Raw genomic sequence first — 20,015 nt, 5'->3', positions numbered from 1 at the left:
TTCTCGTGCTACATAAATATATTTATATAGTATATATTTTACATATTTAGATGGATAGATTTATTTAGGAAGACATTTATTCTCTTTCTAAATATGTTTATATATTTCATACAGATGTGTGAATATACATTTATATATATATATAGAGAGAGAGAGAGAATGAATTTACCTCCAAAATACACATTTCTTTATCTGTGAAATAAGTGAGTTGATCTAGATAATTTCTAAGTCATTTCCAGCTCTAATTATAGCTCTAAAGACTTAAACAAAAATTCTATCCTTGTGTGCTTTTTCACATTTCGTACCTTCAGAATTTTCAAACATTTGTCTTTTCAAAGAACTTCCGGCAGTAACATATAACACAAGAACTTCTGACACAGGACATCTCTGCTGTCTAGTTGTAGTTTTCTTATTGATATACTTTTTCTACTTCTATGTTTTCTTTTGAATTTACTTCTCTGTAACCTAACACTGAGACTGTCCTACACATGTCCACCACTACTGCTCTTGGAGCATCCTTAAATTATTATCTGTACACCCCTCCCCCCCCCCCCCCCCCCACACCTATACATACACCTGGTCTGTCTCTTGAAATACAAACACCTTTTGTGACTGAGTGCAAATGTCACCTCCACTAAGAATACTTCCTTAGTGTCTTTGAGATATAATTAATCCCTTCCCTTTTGAAATTCCCACCCTTTGTTATACAGGCATGTGTGAATTTATCTTTCCCTAATGTGCCTCATTGTATTATTTTTCTCACTTTTGCATTTCTCCCTATATCCCCATATCCTTTGTCATGTATCTTTGCAGTCTTCCTAAGCAGAGTATATTTCTTCCATCCAGTGATGTTGGCTTTGGCCATGTGACTTGCTTTGGCTAGTGAATATTAGGGGATGTGATTTGTCCAAAGCCATTTGTGTGGTTGGGCTTGCCCACCTGCTTCTGTCATCACCATGGGAAGAACATGCTTGGCTGGTCCACTCATCTTAGGATGACGAGAGGCCCATCATCTCATCAGATGAGCAGACAGAACTGGCCCCAACCTGCAGCTCAGGGCCAAGCTCAACCAAGCCCGGTTGGAGTCAACGGATGCCCAGATGAACCACAGACGTGGGAGCTAAAATACTGAGTTTTGGGATGATTTGTACCACAGTATTGCAGTGGCAACAGATGACAGATATGTCTTCTATTACACTAAAAACTCCTTTGAGACAGGATTAAATCCTTTTCTTATCTGTGTCCTGGCAGCCCCTGACATAGGTTTATGGTACATAGTAGGTGCACATAAATGTCTTGAATTGAAAGGAAATATTTATATGTTTAAAGAGGATTAATATCTAGCTTGGCATGTACTTTTCTATCCCAGGTGGTATACATACTGCATTTTAAGTCATTCATAAGAAAAGAAATATGTACTTCTCTCTTTTGTAATCAGCTACAATAAACAGTAAATCTTTAAGGAAAACCTTAAGTGTAAACCAATTAGGGATTTCAGAACTGCCATCCAAGCTACCATGGTACTAACCATCATTACATAAACTCCAAGAATTGCCTCTGAAGTTACCATTTTTCTTAGGCAGTTGAACAACTTCTTTTGGACCAGGAAGGAGGGGCAATCTTAGGCTTTCAGCTCTGACATTTTAGCAGCTATGAGGGCTCTGAAATCTCTCTCCTGCATGCCTACATTCTGTTCGTCTTGAGAGAGAAGACACTTAATTGTTCTGTGGAGACCTGCACGGCTTGATTTAGGCCCCCGAGGAATGAACTATACTTACGATGGAGGTGGAGGTGGATTCCTAAAACCTGCATCTATAACGGGTTCACTTTTCATCGCTCTTTCATACTCCCAGCGCTGGATTATAGGAATGCATCCAGATTGCCTAGCATGGCTGTGCATTTAGTCACGCTTTTAGTTTCTTCCTTTCTTTTCTTTGCCAGTAATCATGCCCTGGTACTAAGGGAATTCACACTCAGAAAAAGATGGCAGTCTGGCACCTCCGTGGGGAACATTCTGCCCTGGAAGACTCAGGAGCACAGTAATGGCTCTCCTCTCTAGCGCTTGGCAACAGGATTCTCATCAGTAATTCATGACGGCTCTGCACTGCTCCCCAAGGTGGGAGGAGAGTAGGGGAGTCTGGGAGATTTCGGCCAGGAAACCTGGATGTGTCTTTTTCCAGAGCGTACACCAGGTTTCTCTGAGTTTTTCCTATTTATTCTACAGTAGGTCAAAAACCCTCTGAGAATTTTTGAAAGGATACAGTTTGTCATAATTGAATAAATAGCACCCAGTAATTATAAAAATAATGAAGAATGATGAGTAATGCTATGGTTTGAATGTGTCTAGTCCTCTCAAAATCATGTTGAGTGAATCTTAACCCCCAAGTTGATGGTACTAGGGGTGGGGCCTTTGGGAGGTGATTAGGTCATGAGAGGAGAATGGGATGAGTGCCTTTATAAAAGAGACCTCACAGAGCTCGCTCTCACTTCTGCCGCGTGAGGTGACAGTGAGAAGGCAGATATCTACGAGGAAGTGGGCCTCCACCAAACACCGAATCTGCCAGCACCTTGATCTTGGACTTGCAGTCTCCAGAACCGTGAGAAATACATTTTTGTTGTTTATAAGCCACCGAGTGCCTTTTTGCAATAGTAGCCTGAACAGACTAAGACAAATAACACCTGGAGCTATTTATATCTAGATGTTGTCACAAAGTATCTTTTCTTGATATTTTACATCAAGAAACATATATATTTGGGGAAATAGAAATATACAAATATATTTTTTTCGCAGAATACATGCACACATATACACGTAAGCACATATTTTTAATTTGGAAATAAATGCTATTATGGAAAAAATATGCATAGCTTGCCACACAGTTTCTTTTACCCTTTGATACTTGGAGCCATTTATTGCCACAAGGTATGATTTATATAAACAGGAAGTACTTTTTCCGTATAGAACTATCAAGAGTCCTAGAGTATGAATGTCTATGTGCCAGGAAAAGATAGTATGGCTTCAAATTCCAAACAAGGATCACTTCCGCTACCAAGTCACGCATTCCATGTGCCCATGGCACTGCGGAAGGACCTAATGCTCTCTTTGTACATAGTTTTTTCTCCTATGTCCTTTTCAGAGACTGGCAGCTAAATGGACATTGACAACAGCTGCTAATTTTTCTGATAGAGCTTAGAAACAAGGATGCTGATGCCCTGATACCTGGACACACACTCAGACAGGAAAGGATCAAAGACAAATATTAAGACGATAGAGTTAGAAGAAACCTGGAACCCTCCTCGTGGCCTTGTGACATTGCAAGACAAACAGAAGCAGAAAGAAAGATGACTTTATATGAACTTAGAATATGACTTTAGAATATTTTGTAGGAATGAACATATTTTCATATCTGAATACCTATTCCAAGTGAATTTCTACCTATCTGATGTCTTGAGGGCAAACTCAACCTGTTTATCTTAGCAGTAGGGTGATACCCATTGGGAGGTAACACAGTATAACAATCACTGAGAGGATATTATTGCTACTTTTAATACATTGTACACTTTTGTATACATTTATATAAAAATTAGCCATTATACTACATCTTTCTTTACTGTCCCCCCTAGGCAAATGGTGAGATGCATGGATAATATATGGAAGAACTACCCTGCCAGGCATTATTTTGAGCAGGGAAAATAGCACTGGCAGAAAGTACCAAGTGAAATATACACCTCCAAAAGCTTCTATCAAGAATCAAATCTACTGATGCTTGCACTAAGTGTCCTTAAATTCTGAGAAGTCCTTTTGATAACTGGAAATGGGGATCACGAAATAGCACAGAGTAGCTTGTTTAAAAGCCCTTCTTCCCTGCTGCTTCTATGGCATCCACATGGCCATGAGGCGCAGATACCACCCACAGCGTTCTTGGCAAGAATCACTGGAAGGGGGGTATGCAAAAGCCGCTTGGATCACTTCTTTGAAGATCAAATGTCCCCTGAAATATCAGGACAAGGAATGCCCAAACTCTTAGGAGACAAATACATCTTCATCACATATGAAAAATTTCCAGAATGTGAAAGGTAGGTGGCTTTTTAAATTTACCAAGACTGCTGTCTACTCTGCAGACAATCTATGAGCAAACCATTTTTCAAAAATAAATACATGAATTGATAACGGAATCAGTTAAAGGTAGACTCAATGAATTACTTCGTTGTAGGATGGATCAGTGAATGGAGGGATGGACAAACAGACAAAGCTATAAAAGGAAAAATGATAAAATCTGCAAAAAAGGACATGTTTGGTTAATTTCACATATAAAAATGGAATTGGAAAAGAGGTTGTCAGTTATGAATATGTAAGACTCTAAGAAAGACAGAGATGAACACATGTAAATGTCATGAAAGCAGAATGGGAGAATTTAAGGAGAAACGAACAAACAATTTTTTGCAATAGGACATGTATTCTGTGGCCTATCTGTGTCTCCTAATGGTATCAGGAAGCTGGATATATCCCCCAAACCGAAACAGAACATAAAAACACACACCACTGATGTCTGCAGGAAAATATACAGAATAAACTGCAAGGAATACATAGGATAGACACTGGGTATGAAAATTCAGTAGGTTGGGATGCTGCAGATTCTTGGATTACAGATTTATAGGCAGAAAAGAAAGTGACGATTCATTTATTCACTGGATCATTTAACACACATGGTTACTGTTGCCTGAGTGCCCAGTGTGGTCTGGAAGGGAGGAGTTTTTGCACTTGTGTAGATTATAAAGCAAATGTTCCCAACCCACCTCCTTTCTGAACTGCAGTCCCATTCAAGTACGTCCACAGCAAAGACTCTGCCCTTTCCAATTGCTTGTAGCCTTTAGGGAGAGAGAAAAAAAGACTCTGTGTTGAGAATGTGCCTGAATCACACAAAATCCAGGATGGAAAAGGATAGAAAAGTATGTCTAAGTCTGAAAAAATAGTCAGTTTTCAGGAGTCCAAGGTAAGGACAGTGGATATAAAATCTCCTAGAAGTGGAAAACATTTGAATTAAAGAATATTTTTGGTAAACTTTTGGATTTTCTCAGAATGAGGCTACTTTTCATTTCATACAATGGAGATCCTAAATCAAATGAATAGAACTATACTTTTTTATCCTGATATTTTCATCTGTTGTCTAAAATAAGAGACAGTGGATACTTTAAAGTTTAAGAACTTGTGGCTCCACTAATAATTTCAAACATTTCCAAGTACGTGATTTATGTGCGAACGATGTGTTTTATGTTGTTAAATTAAATATGTGAAGAATACCAAAAAGTATAGCTGTCTTTTTCTCGAGGGAAAACCCTATGAACTTTTATTCTCATGGTTTCAAAGGTCCTAGAAATTTTACCTCTTCAGTAATTATAGTACAGTATCAAAAATATTCAAGGCATCTCATGCATACACGCTTATTAGACACATTTTCTTCTAACTAGATAGCTGCCTGTTTTGTACAAGTTTTTATTTTCAAACCACTGCTGTTTACACTCTAGGAAGTCATATTTACATTACATTGGCCTTTCAATGTCAAAATTTACAAAGCTACTCTGCATTTTCCCCCTCTGATTACCAAAACTTTTGTGCAAGATGCTTTCCATTGTAAGCTGCCTTTCTACTCAAGAACTCTTGCCATAAAAAGCAAAGTTTCTTTTCTTAGCTTAAACTCAAGCTTAAAAAAATAGATCCATAAAACCTAGCTAGTGAAAAAAAAAATACAATCTAAGAGATCTTTCTCTTCTTGTTTTATTTCAAAATATTTTCTTTTAATGTGGTTCACATCAAAGACACACCCTAGAACTTATTTGAGGTATTGGTTGCTATAAAGTGGAAATTTACACAGACAAGGTCAATCCTGCATTTTACCGGGAAGGAGTTACCTTTAGGACTCAAGGGTTCTTGTTGGGAATGTCCTTCAGAAGGTGGCACCCCCCCAGGATCAGATTATGGCTAAGACTTCTGCCCAAGAACAAAAACCCTGCTTTGTCAGTCACCTGGATCAGTCCTATAAAGGTAGAGGTATGGTGATTGGTCCCTGAAATCTTGACGAGGGCGTGATATAGTCTAGTCCAATGCCTGGCTCTATTTTTATGCCTAACACCAATTCCTCAATTTATCCCGTTTTTGACTCTAAACTGATTTGAGTGTGGAGTCTATTTTGTCCTTTAGTTCCTCTAAAAGAGAGAGAACAGTCACACTGCTAAGGAAGCTTTTAACCCATGTTGCCCTAAAAGCCATAAATATAATCAATGAAATGTACAGAATGGCACCTTGGGAATCTATAGTGCAGATTGATTTCGCCTGCAACACTGAGTATCTAGAAAGGATCTTTTAGACAATTCATTCCCGAGGAAATATCAAGTGGCCTCAGAAACTATGTAAGAGTCCTGGATTATAATTCACAGCCTCCTTATGGCTTTATTTTTTGTTGAAATGATGACTTCCTAGTACTTTTTAAAAAATCTGTAAAATGGCAAAGGGAGATGACCTTATACTATTTATTCTTTAATGGAAAGTAGGATGTTTTATCCCTGAGTACCACTGCTATTAGATGCAACCCTTTTCAAAAGGTGAGGAGATATTCTCCTTTTGGTAGAGCATATTTTTAGAACCTCTTTAACCATTTGTTAATCTTCCTTTTTAATAAAAAGAAAGGTTCAGATTCAAAGTCTTTGACAGGCAGCAGTATTAAGCTAGCATTTAATAACATTTTAATGTTTTAAAAAAATTATTCTTTATAATTTATTCTTATTTAAAAAATCATTTAATTATGACTGACGATACTCATCTTTCAAGTAAGGTTATGAATATTTGGCTTTTAAATAACTTAAGTTTACTTTTAAAAATATTAAGTGATAGTATTTAATAGTACAGGTGTGAGGAAATATGGCAAAAATCATGACGGCATTTGTAAATGTCTCAAGTTTAGGAAACACTGTTAAGGTGAAAAGAACATTGAAGACAGATGAACTTGGATTCTTGCCTCTGCTTTACTATGTGCAACTTGCATCATGTGAGACAAGTTGCTGAAACTCCAGGGGCCACCAACCTCCTCTTTTGTGAACTGGAAATAATTCCACCCACTTTACAGAGTAGTTAGGTAGAGTCCATGAAAGGTTAAGATATTGCTATCTGTAGAAGTGTTTGACAAAAATTATAAATCTCTACTGAGGACCTCATGGGAAAGAATTTCTGGGCCCTCCTGCTATGGGGCTGAGTTTTTAGGGCCAGACTCTTCTGGATTTCCAGTGAGCAAGTCTCTTGGCCATCTTCTCCTGCCCCACTAGGCTTCATGTATAGTCCCATCTTCATAAATTTCTTATTGTTGCTGCCACAAACCTTTGAAATGTCTTTCACGTCAATGGGGGGTGATAGGGGGAGAATAAAGATAAATAGAATATAGATAAAAATCCATGGTTAGAGCACAATGTACTTTTGGTGAACAAAATATGAGCACTGCATTTACTGGCAAAAGAATACTGTAATGGTGAAAGTCTACTCTCATAGTTTATTATAAAAATTTTTTTTTTATGTCACGGTGGACTGTTCTCTCCTTGAAATTTCTCCCCTGGTTTTGCAGCACCTTTCTCTCTTCTGCTTTTCCTTTCTCCTTCTCAGGAGCTGTTTTCTCACCCTCTTCTGTGGTGCACCACTTATACACCAGTGTTTCCACAGAGTTTCATCCTTAATTCTTCTGTTAGCACCTGCCGCCCTCCTCACCGTGGGCTCATGCACTCACACGGCTTCAGCAATTGCCTCTAAGCTAATGACTCCTGAAACTCAAGTTCCAGTCTAGACCATGCTCTTTCTGCGTATCTCTCCCAAACATTAAACGCATATAGCCAAATACCTGCTAGACCAGTACTGCCTACTATGGTAGCCATAGCCACCTAAGGCTACTAGAAATTCAATTTATTAAAATTAACCTAAAAATTCAGCTCCTTGTGTGCACATTTCAGGACTCACTAGCCACATGTAGCCAGTGGCTATTGTACCAGACAGCACCGATATAGTACAATTCCATCACTGTAGAGAGTTCTACTGGACAATGCTATCTATACTAACTCTTTGCCACAAGTGTATCTCCAATACAATATGTACAAGACTGAATGCATCAATATTCTTTGGGAAACAACCTTTTGCTGTTACTTTCTGTATTGGTGTTAAGGTATCACTGCTGGTCAAGTTTGCCTCCTAAGCTGGAAATCTGGGAATCACCTTGAATCCTACCTATATCTAATAAGTTGTCAAGTCCCTCACTTTGATTAGTTTATGGAGCTAATATTCCCCTCCCTTTCTCTGTCTCCACTGCTACCTCCTCAGTTCAAGTTTTCAGCATCTCTGTCTTCTCTCAACAACTCCTTGACTGATAGTCCTTACTCTGGTCTTCCTTCCAATTCTCCAGCACTCTAATATAGCCCTGGCACTGCATTTAGAGTCAATTTTCTAAAATATGGTCCAAGTCCCCTGCAACAAAACCTTGAATGGCTCGTACCTTTTGTTGGGGTTTGAACTGGGTCCCCTACAAAGTTATGTTGAAGTCCTAACCCCTGGTACCTGTGAATGTGGCCTTATTTGGGAATAGAGTTCTTTGAAGATGTAATCAAGTTAAGATGCAGTCATACTCAATTAGGGTGATTCCTAATCTGATATAACTGGTGTCCTTACAAGAAAAGAAAACAGAGGCACAGGGAGAGAAAACACAGAAACAGACACAGAGGTAAGATGGCAGTATAAAGATCAAGGCAGAAACTGGAGTTATGCTGCCATAAACCAAGGAACATCTGGGGCCACCAGGAGCTGAAAGAGGCAAGAAAGGATCCTTCTCCGTGTCCCTGACAGCACCTTGATTTTGGACTTCTGGCCTCCAGAACTGTGAAACAAGAAATTCTGTTAAGTTACCTGGTTCGTGTACTTTGTAACGGTAGCCCCGAAAACCAGTACAGTTCTTCCCATACTTTTTAACTGAATGATTATTATGTGCCAGACATTGTGTTAGGCACTACCTAGGTAACAAAGTCTAATCTTGTTTAGAGTGTGTAGGAGACCCTTCCCCCAAGTTCACATCTGAGAGCACGTGCTCATGTTGCTCTCCTGGCCTAGAAGTTCTTTTCCCCCAGACTAACTGGTTGATTCCCAGTCATTGCTCAAATTCCCATAGGATGTCAGCTTCTCTGTCAAGCCTTTCCAGATCCACCCAGGCTGAATTATTTAACTACTGTTACTGTTTCACAGAATTGTATCTGTACCATGGCTCTTTTCACACAGTGTCTCTCCACCCACCAGACTGTAAGCACCTTGAGTCCAGGAGCTGTTCTCCTGCATCTCTAAGTCAATCAGGAGTCGCAACTGGATTCAGCCACCAAGAAACTGTCTACCTAATGAGCAAAAGGGAATGTACATTGCTTGGCCCTACAACAAACCCCTTTCAGTTTTCTTTTGTTTGGAGTTGGAAATATTTATAGGAACTGCAGATCTTCTTCCCATGATGAAGGAATTACGTCCCCATAAACCCATCATAAGTTGAAAATATCTTAAGTTGAAAGTGCATTTAATACACCTACCCTACCGAGCATCATAACTAGCCAAGCCTACCTTAAACATGCTCAGAACACTTACATGAGAATACAGGTGGGCAACATCATCTAACACAAAGCCTATTTTATAATAAAGTGTTGACCATCTCATGTAATGTATAGAATACTGTACTGACAGTGAAAAAGAGAATAGTGGTCTGGGTAGTGTTTACCCTCGTGATCACGTGGTTGACTGGCAGCTGGCTCATTGCCGCTAGCCAGCATCATGAGAGAGCGTGGCACCGCATCATGCCAGGCTGGGAAAAATCAAGATTCAAAATTTGCATATCGCTTTTACACCATTGTAATGCTGGAAAATCTTAAGTCGGGGACCACCTGGTATTTGGAGCAACCAGATGGTTCAGACTGAACGAGTTGGAACATCTCTGTGCTTCATCAACATCTCATTTTTAGGTCTTTTTTCTTTGGCCCTCCACTTAACTTAGGCTGAGGTAGCATACACACTTAGTTTAAAAATATTCGTTGGACTTCCCTGGTGGCGCATTGGTTAAGAATCTGCCTGGCAATGCAGGGGACACGGGTTTGAGCCCTGGTCCGGGAAGATCCCACATGCAGCGGAGCAACTAAGCCTGCAAGCCACAACTACTGAGCCTGTGCTCTAGAGCCCGCGAGCCACAACTACTGAAGCCTGCACGCCTAGAGTCTGTGCTCCGCAACAAGAGAAGCCACTGCAATGAGAAGCCCGCGCACAGCAACAAAGAGTAGCCCCCGCTCGCCGCAACTAAAGAAAGCCCACACGCAGCAATGAAGACCCAACGCAGCCAAAAATAAAGAAAGAAAGAAAGAAAGAAAGAAAGAAATAAAATATTCGTCTACTCAGAAGATATTTAAAAAGACACATGCACACACAAAAACAATCTGTTGCAGCTCACATCACCTGAAGTATCTGAGAGCCAAATTCTTAGTGCTTTGTTCACGGTACCTGCTGTTGTAGATGAGTCACATCACTGCTCACTTCTAACAACAATGAAACATGAAAACTCACAATAAATGAAAAAAAGAATAACATTTCTACATTGGCCCACAATTTTAAAATGTACTCTGTTTAATTTTAGTTACCTAAGATGGAACAGGAACTTTTGTATGTGTCTGTGTTTTGTTTTTCCCCAAAACTGATTCACCCATCAATTGTAATAATCAGAATTGGCTTTTCCTTGACAGTGTGGGAGAGACTGTAATATTTATTTGCTGTTTTCCAGAGAGCTCATGGATAGCTTTGCAAAGCTTGGGAAATGAGCCAGTTTTGTCTTGACAAGACAAGAAAACACATAGATTTCCATGAAAAGGCTTGCAATCCATAATTTTCCACTTCAAGTTGTACTTTATATGGCTGCCTTAATTGCTTTCTACCTTCAATTGTCAGATAATGCTTTTGCCTTATTTCTCCATGAATAGTTACAAAATTCCAATGTTTGCATCTTTCAAAGTACAATACATGGTATAGTATTGAATTTAGATTTTGGTAAAGAGAAACATAAATTTTCAGTTCATAGCAGAAAACAGGCCCTACAGGGAGCAATAGTCTAGCTCACACATTCAACTCTCGAGTGAGAAAAAAGAGAAATCACCAGTAAACTTATGAACATGTAAAATATCAATAATTAATTAGAATTGTTTCCAAAGCAAAGCAAATTCCTGAATTTCCTTAACCATTTGAAAACATGATCCACCATTGTTTAAATTCTTTACAATTTCTTTTAATATAAAAAAATGTATAAAGCATTTATTATATATAAGACCCTGTTCTAAGTACTATATAAATATTGACTCATAAATACAATTTTCCTATTATCATTTTTTTAGTGCTTGGGAAAACCAATGACCCAATGATATAGAGAAATATTTTATTCTCTCCATATTATCAAATAGAGAAGGGACCAATAAAGGAACTTCGTACATTTAAATATTGTTTTATTTACCTACTGAGGGTCTCTTCGCAGCCTGGTGGGTGGATGGATACCTTAAGTTGACCTAGGATACGTTTGCATGGCGAGTTCCTGCTTTAGTCCAAGTTCATAATCTCTGCTTGAAAAAGTGGGCATAGAGGGAACCTACCTCAAGATAATAAACTCATATGTGACCAACCCCCAGCCAACATCATTCTCAATGGTGAAAAACTGGAAGCATTTCTTCTAAGATCAGGAACAAGACAAGGGTGCCCACTCTCACCACTATTATTCACTATTATTATTATAGTTTTGGAAGTTTTAGCCATGGCAATCAGAGAAGAGAAGGAAATAAAAGGAATACAAATTGGAAAAGAAGAAGTAAAACTGTCACTGTTTGAAGATGACATGATACTATACAGAGAAAATCCTAAAGATTCCACCAGAAAACTACTAGAGCAAATCAGTGAATTTGGTAGTTGCAGGATACAAAATTAATGCACAGAAATCTCTTGCACTCCTATACACTAACAACAAAAAATCAGAAAGAGAAACTAAGGAAACACTCCCATTTACCACTGCAACAAAAAGAAAAAAATACCTAGGAATAAACCTACCTAAGGAGGCAAAATACCTAAATGCAGAAAACTATAAGACACTGATGAAAGAAATCAAAGACAATACAAACAGATGGAAAGATATACCATGTTCTTGGATTGGAAGAATCAGCATTGTGAAAATGACTATACTACCCAAAGCAATTTACAGATTCAGTGCAATCCCTATCAAATTACCAATGGCATTTTTCACAGAACTAGAACAAATGGGACCTAATGAAACTTAAAAGCTTCTGCACAGCAAAGGAAACCATAAATAAGATGAAAAGACAACCCTCAGAATGGGAGAAAATATTTTCAAACGAAGCAACTGACAAAGGATTCATCTCCAAAATTTACAAGCAGCTCATGCAGCTTAATATCAAAAAGAACAAACAACCCAATCCAAAAATGGGCAGAATGGGACTTCCCTGGTGGTGCAGTGGTTAAGAATCTGCCTGACAATGTAGGGGACATGGGTTGGAGCCCTGGTCTGGGAAGATCCCACATGCTGCAGAGCAGCTAAGCCCGTGTGCCATGACTACTGAGCCTGTGCTCTAGAGCTCACAAGCCACAACTACTGAAGCCCGCGCGCCTAGAGCCCGTGCCGGCAATAAAGAGAAGCCGCCGCAATGAGGAGCCCGTGCACCGTCACGAAGAGTAGCCCCCACTCACCGCAACTAGAGAAAGCCCGCGCGCAGCAACGAAGACCCAACGCAGCCATAGATAAATAATAAATTAATTAATTAAAAAAAAATGGGTGGAAGACCTAAATAGACATTTCTCCAAAGTAGACATCCAGATTGCCAACAAACACATGAAAAGATGCTCAACATCACTAATCATTAGAGAAATGCAAATCAAAACCACAATGAGGTATCACCTCACACCGGTCAGAATGGCCATCATTGAAAAATCTACAAACAATAAATGCTGGAGAGGGTGTGGAGAAAAGGGAACCCTCCTGCACTGTTGGTGGGAATGTAAATTGATACAGCCACTATGGAGAATAGTATGGAGGTTCCTTAAAAAACTAAAAATAGAACTACCATACGACCCAGCAATCTCACTACTGGGCATATACCCTGAGAAAACCATAATTCAAAAAGATACATGTACCACAATGTTCATTGCAGCACTATTTACAATAGCCAGGACTTATTTGGAAGCACACTAAATGCCCATTGACAGATGAATGGATAAATAAGATGTGGCACATATATACAATGGAATATTACTCAGTCATAAAAGGAACGAAATTGAGTTATTTGTAGTGAGGTAGATGGACCTAGAGTCTGTGGTACAGAGTGAAGTAAATCAGAAAGAGAAAAACAAATACCGGATGCTAATGCACATATATGGAATCTAAAAAAACGGTGTTGATGAACCTAGTGGCAGGGTAGGAATAAAGATGCAGACGTAGAGAACAGACTTGAGGACACAGTGGGGTAAGCAGAAGCTGGGACGAAGTGAGAGAGTAGCACTGACATATATACACCACCAAATGTAAAATAGATAGCTAGTGGGAAGCTGCTGCATAGCACATGGAGATCAGCTGGGTGCTTTGTGACCACCTAGAGGGGTGGGATAGGGAGGCTGGGCGGGAGAGGCAAGAGGGAAGAGATACGGGGACATATGTATATGTATAGCTGATTCACTTTATTATACAGCAGAAACTAACACAACATTGTAAAGCAATTATACTCCAATAAAGATATATAAAAAAAATAATCTCTGCTTGAGAGACTCCAGGGCCACCCTACAGGGTAGGGTTATTTTAAGGAATAGACCCAATACTCAGTAGCACAAAGACTGGCTTTTCAATGGGCCCCTGGATTTTGGGGGCAGTACTTTACATGGCTGGCTCACATGGGCCCAATTCTGGACTACATTATTAATTCATACTTGTTTTAGGAAGTCCTCATTTTAAAGGGAAATGAATAACAACCTTAAGGAAATTTGGCTGCAGCGTAGAATTCAAGCAAACTGAAATACTTCTGGGAAATCCTTCCACACCAACTGCATATTTTTCTGTAGAATTAGGACTTTTTATCAACTTTCCAATTCACCCATATCCCAACCAGTCCATAATTTCTGGGTCATTTTTCTCTTTAGAAAGATACCTAGAAGTGTACACCTATTGAGTATATCTCTTAGCAGCATTTGGATGAAGATTGAAAAAATAAATCTAAACGTAAGTTCCTAATTATAACATGCGGTTCAGCATAATCAGTGCTGAAAGCTCTCGCTTAATCCTGAGATCATTAACACAAAAATGCTTGGGGTCAGGGTTGGGAACCAGGAGGGGAGGATGTATACATTTGATACGTCGGAGATGATCTCTATTGAAAATAGCTTTTCTGGACAACGTGTTCCTTTATTTCTCTTTTAATCAAAATTCACGACTTAGTCATAGCAAACAAAATGGTAGATTCTGGTTCATCATTTATAACATATGGATATTTCGTATTCTAGGATGTTTCATATTTAGTAGGTTACAGTTCTAGTTTCCCCAGGAGGCCATGGTTTGACCTTGGAACATGGGTCAGGGTGTGGGTGGTGGCCCGTGAGTAGACTGGGAGGTAACTCGGGATTTATCCCCTCCATCCTGCCCTCTGCATTTTTCCCTTTGCTTCCCCTAACCCAAGATATCCAGATGGTTCTCATGGGTGGACCAGTCTGCTTACTTTCATTACTTTAGATGTGAACTTAAAATACTTAATTTTTTACCAGCAAATGGTAACACTTTGACATTTGCCAGGCTGGTGGCTTGGGTTTTTCTCAAGATTTGTTGTTGTTACACTTACTCATTTGGTTTTAAAATCTCTCTTTATTAAATTAATAGGAGCAAAGATTACTTCCAAGGATGATAAAAACATTTTCAGATGTACGCTTCAGAGGTTGAGCAGATAGAAGCCTTGTGGTAGGAATTGTTTCGGCTCATTCAAGGTGAACACCCTTAAAAAAATTCCTCATTCTGGGTCAGATGATGTGCAGGTTGGCCTCTAAGCATTGAGTTAGTACTTTTTGGTTAAGGAGAAGATCGAATCTCTTAAAACAGTTCAAAACCAGAAAATAAGTTGAAAATGGCACCTTAATTTTAGATTTTAAGAAATTTCAATGTTTTATTGTTTTAGAGTTAATTTCAGGTTATTCTGAATAACAAAAAAATTCATGGTTGATAGCTAGAAGATTGGCTTCATGGATCAAGGAAATAAAAAGATGATTTTTGCATTTTGCAAAATGGTCCATTTGGCTTTTTCAGCCATGTCAAGAGCCTTATGAAACAACACGGTTAAATATTCAGTGATTGACTATTATGATACTTAATTACATCACAGAATATAGCACAAGCCACAAAGAAATGGTCAGGTATTTGTACTTTTAATAATCATCTTTGGCCAGTAATGTAATGTAAAGGACACACTTTTCTTCATTATAAAAAATAACCCACATAAATACAGTCAAACAGTTATGAAATAGAGATTTCATTTTCTTAGGGAAAAATTTAGGACCAAGATTAATGTGCAAGATATCAAATGTGTGGTTTGTTATTAATATAACTCTTTCGTCCTGGAACTAATTTTGAGCTTTGAACAGAGCTGTCCTTTATCCCTGGAAATAGTTTTTCTTCTTATGATTTGAATTCTGTAACGATCAAAATAAAATTAGAAGCAACCCATCACAACCGTAATCTATCTAATACTTAATCATTGCAAAGAACCTCTGTTTTTGCCACAAAAGCCACAAAGCGTTTATAATTTACCCCTCTTTAGAGTTTGGCATTGTTACCTACTCAAAATAGGGAACAAAGAGCATTGTGTACTCACATCAGGGTTATGAGTTTTGTATGTTTTCGTTGTAAATAAGTACACAAAATGTCAGAAAGGGTCTGTTGCAATTTACATTTGACTAAACAGATAACCTAGTACGAACAAATCTGGCTCAAAACTTCGAAGCCTATCAAAATACAAGAATACATCTTTAAATTAGAGTAGCCAAGAAAAATAATGCTTGAAGTAGTCCTATGACTTCAGTGATAAAAATTATAAACACAATAGAAAGTTGTACCTATGAAGGTTCAGAGATAATAACATATTGTACCTTGAAATGTAGCAACTACCATAGGATGTTCTAAGGGTGCTATATTTCACAATGTCAACCTTAAGCTTAGGTCCCTAAAATAACCATTATTTCTCCAATTCTTCCTTTCTCTTTCCAGGGGCTATAAAAATGTAGTTTCCAAAAGTTACATAAAGAGAAAGTCATTGGGCTTCCCTGGTGGCACAGTGGTTAAGAATCCGCCTGCCAATGCAGGGGATACAGGTTCGAGCCCTGTTCAGGGAAGATCCCACATGCCACGGAGCAACTAAGCCCGTGCGCTACAACTACTGAGCTTGCGCTCTAGAGCCCGTGAGCCACAACTACTGAGCCCGCGTGCCACAACTACTGAAGCCCGCGTGCCTAGAGCCAATGCTCCGCAACAAAAGAAGCCACTGCAATGAGAAGCCTGCACATCGCAACGAAGAGTAGCCCCTGCTCACTGCAACTAGAGAAAGCCCGCACGCAGCAACAAAGACCCAACTCAGCCAAAAATAAATAAGTAAATAAATAAATTTATTAAAAAAAAAAAAAGAGAAAGTCATTGTCCAAGGTTTCGATCCCTAGATTGTGAAAGCATGGAAGACAATACAAGTACTGATATATATTCTATTGCCCCATGTGCTGGACTTCTTTGAAATGAATTAGTGGCACTCTGACCTCTAATCTGTTTTGAAAATTTTGAGTTGCATGAGAAACAGAAAAAAACAAAACAAAACATTAAGGCAGTTGCTACATTGCAAAGTTGTATAATCTCCTTTAAAGGAGATTCCACAAAAACATCTCTTCATGGTTCTATCTTTCAAAATTGAGAACTAAAACAATGTTTAAAAAAAAAGTCAAATGTCTGAATAAATTCTGGGTTTTCCTACTTCCTCCTTATTTTTGCACAAAGAAAGGAAAAATTGTTGCTGGTCAGAAAGAGTTTGTTTTCATGTGCATGCAGAGACCAGAGGCCATAAAAAGATAAAGCTATGGCAACTAAGAAGGTGTTGATCTTTCTGGAGAGAAGTGTGCCAGAATACCAAAGGGTGAGGAGAGCCTTCATCAGATTTCGTGATGTTTACATCTAAACCCCCTCCTCCCAACTCCTGTATTTAATAGTCTGCACCCAGTGGGCACAATACTGGAAAGGGTATGGTAAGGGATGGGAATTGACCTCTAGATAGGCACCATTTGTCAGATCCTTCAACAAAAGAACTGAGAGTCAGATCTTTTAAGAAACTTTTCCTTTCCTAGATGGGTCCCATTTTCCACTCTTTTATTCCTGAAGTGTTGCACATGGAGTTTAATATATCCTTTGAAATGGACTTTTCTCTGAAATGGACTTTTCTCCTCAGTGTACTCATTTGGCTTGCCTGGGCTTCAACCTGCTGAATTTTCTGCAAGTAGCCCAGAGGTCATCAGCGTGGTGACTGCTGTCTTCCTCTCCCAGCCCTTTTGTGGAAATGCCCTTGACCTAGACATTTGGCAGGCAAGTTACCAGTCAGTCCTTCAGGGCTTGCTCTGATCTGCTTGCCTAGACCTACCACTTGAAAACTTCACCATCAATAGCATCGCACTTCTGTTGAGAGGCTACACCGTGCTCACCAGAGATCAAAGAGGCAAGAACTGAACTGGCCTGGAAGGACTGACAGTGACAACATGGTGTTGGATTTCTGAGGACAGCTCTGTGACTTCTCTCAGTCTAGGGGACTTGGTGAAAGAATTGTACTGAGCCGCTGCCTCTTGAGCTGTACAAGCCAACTGGAGACCTATGTGGGACCCCACAAAGAAAGCTAGCAAGTTCTCTCCTAAAGAGTAAGCCCTCCACTCAATCATGGGCAAACTGTGAATACCAGCATCACTACTTAAACCAAAGTACATCTCATGTGGGGAACTGACCAGCTTCCTCAAGTCATCTGGACACGTTTTTCTTTTAATCAAAGCATCGAATTCTTCCTTGTATATTGTTCAGTTGTCTTCAATCAACATAATGGCCGCAAAGAGCGAAAATGTGTTGGCTCAAAACATTCAACCATTTAGATAATCATAATTGTGTAAACAGAGATGCAAAGTTGGGCACTTTGTGACATGAGGATGTTAAGAGCTCCAGGACTTCGCATATTGGGGCATCTGTGCCTTCTAAGGAAAACAAACTGATAACACCACAACTTTAAACATTCTGTCCCATCTTAAATATTAAACATATGCTGTAAGGGGAAAAAAAGCATAGCCATGTGAAAGCAAGACAACCAATATAAAACTGTCACTGCATACTCTACGGTCACAGAGAGAAGGCCAGGAGTGACAAGATGCGAGGCAGCTGCATGTACGTTCCCCATTTGGAAGACTGGACAGGAAAAGAGAAGCAGGGTTACTGGGAGTGGAAGGCTTTTGGGTCCTAATGAAGTGCAGGTTTCTGGTCATCCTATAATCACATTCCCTTTGACAGTTTGCACAAAGCAAGTTAACTGTTGAAGAATGCAGTTAAACTCCCTTCACACTTGCGTTCTAAAATGAACGATATTAACCTGAAAAAATAAACCTGTACAATAAAGAGCAAGACATGGCCATCACACCTGCCTAAAAGTCATTAAGAATGCAAAGCCAATCATTCACGTTCATGGCTGAGTATTTAGTACATTGTGCTGAGTATGATTAAAACATCCTTCTAGAGATGGGAGACTTATCTAGGCCTTGGTTGTACTCAAAAAGGGTAATGCACTATGTGAAACTGAGTGATATAACCTAACTCTGGCTTTATCAGGTTCTTGTTTGCTCTAATGTTCTGTGGTTTTCTCAGGACAAATCTTGTGGGGAAATCAATTATGACTCATTAATTAAAAAATACAGTAAGAGAAGGAATATTTGGGGCTTCTGGCATCTTCTTTCAGTAAACTGTGGTGGTGAAGTAGTTGGCTTTTAGAAACTGGAGTAGCCCATGAAGAATCTATTTCTGGAGTGGCAACTAAACAATCTATTTCTGATTTCTGTGATTTTTCTACATGTTTTTGAAGCTAAGTAGGTTTCTACTTGATATTCTTTGGAATAACTTAGGTTTCAATAAGAATCCAGGGTACTCTACCTTCTAAAGATTCTTAATTTTAAGTAAGCCCTTTTCACAAATTATTCACCTAATTTACCTTCAGATTGTGAAGTAAAATTGTTCTAAAGAAAAGTGGAAATCTACTAATTGGACCAATGGGTACATACATTAATAAATATTATCAGAAGTTAGAGTAACAATGATTTTCTCCTTTGTTGAACCAAATTGCCTACATTCAGTCAACACAGCTTCAATTTCAACAATCATAGGATTCCGTTTTATTGATTCTTTTGTTATTTGATTGGGATTATGTATGGTGCACTTCAATGTTTGTTATTTGATTGGGATTATGTACAGTGCACTTCAAGGTATGACAAATACACAAACCATTTTCTCTTTTTGCTTCAATTTAGCTTGTGCATAAGTGAAAACAATGAACTGGACAATGACATTTCAACACCAATTCTTAAAAAACAATGAATTCCATTATCTGACAATAAACACCTAAATTTGCATCCTAGCACCCAGTAAGACATCCTGGGTAAGACAGTAAGACATTAAGTAAGACAGTAAGTAAGACAGTAAGACAATGTTTGCTCAAACATTGCTCTCAATGTTTGATATTTGATTTATTTTCATATGGCGCTTTGACTCCAATAGGGAATCCATAATAATAAGTTTGCTGGTAATAATAAAGTACTTCAATTAGAAGGTAAAAAATTCCTCTCCGAAGGAAGTGATTCTCTTGCTTAATATCCCACCAGCCATCCTTTCTCT

General features: G+C 38.8%; 1 protein-coding gene across 3 annotated transcripts in view; it reads right to left on the bottom strand.

Annotated features, from left to right (window-relative positions):
* The window catches only part of FBXL7 (F-box and leucine rich repeat protein 7), a 436,417-nt gene that overhangs the window by 12,259 nt on the left and 404,143 nt on the right, over positions 1-20,015 (bottom strand). The window contains exon 3 of one of the 3 annotated variants that reach the window (XM_057540507.1): positions 4,798-4,869. The exons of the other annotated variants lie outside the window; for them this stretch is intronic. Coding sequence (XP_057396490.1) covers positions 4,798-4,869 — 72 coding nt within the window. The remainder of the gene's footprint in view (positions 1-4,797; positions 4,870-20,015) is intronic. 3 annotated transcript variants of the gene reach the window in all.

The sequence above is a fragment of the Balaenoptera acutorostrata genome, chromosome 2 (genome assembly GCF_949987535.1).
Source record: "Balaenoptera acutorostrata chromosome 2, mBalAcu1.1, whole genome shotgun sequence".
Lineage (NCBI taxonomy): Eukaryota > Metazoa > Chordata > Mammalia > Artiodactyla > Balaenopteridae > Balaenoptera > Balaenoptera acutorostrata.
The sequence above is the reverse complement of the archived record's forward strand: the minus strand, read 5'-3'. Positions and strand labels throughout refer to the sequence as shown.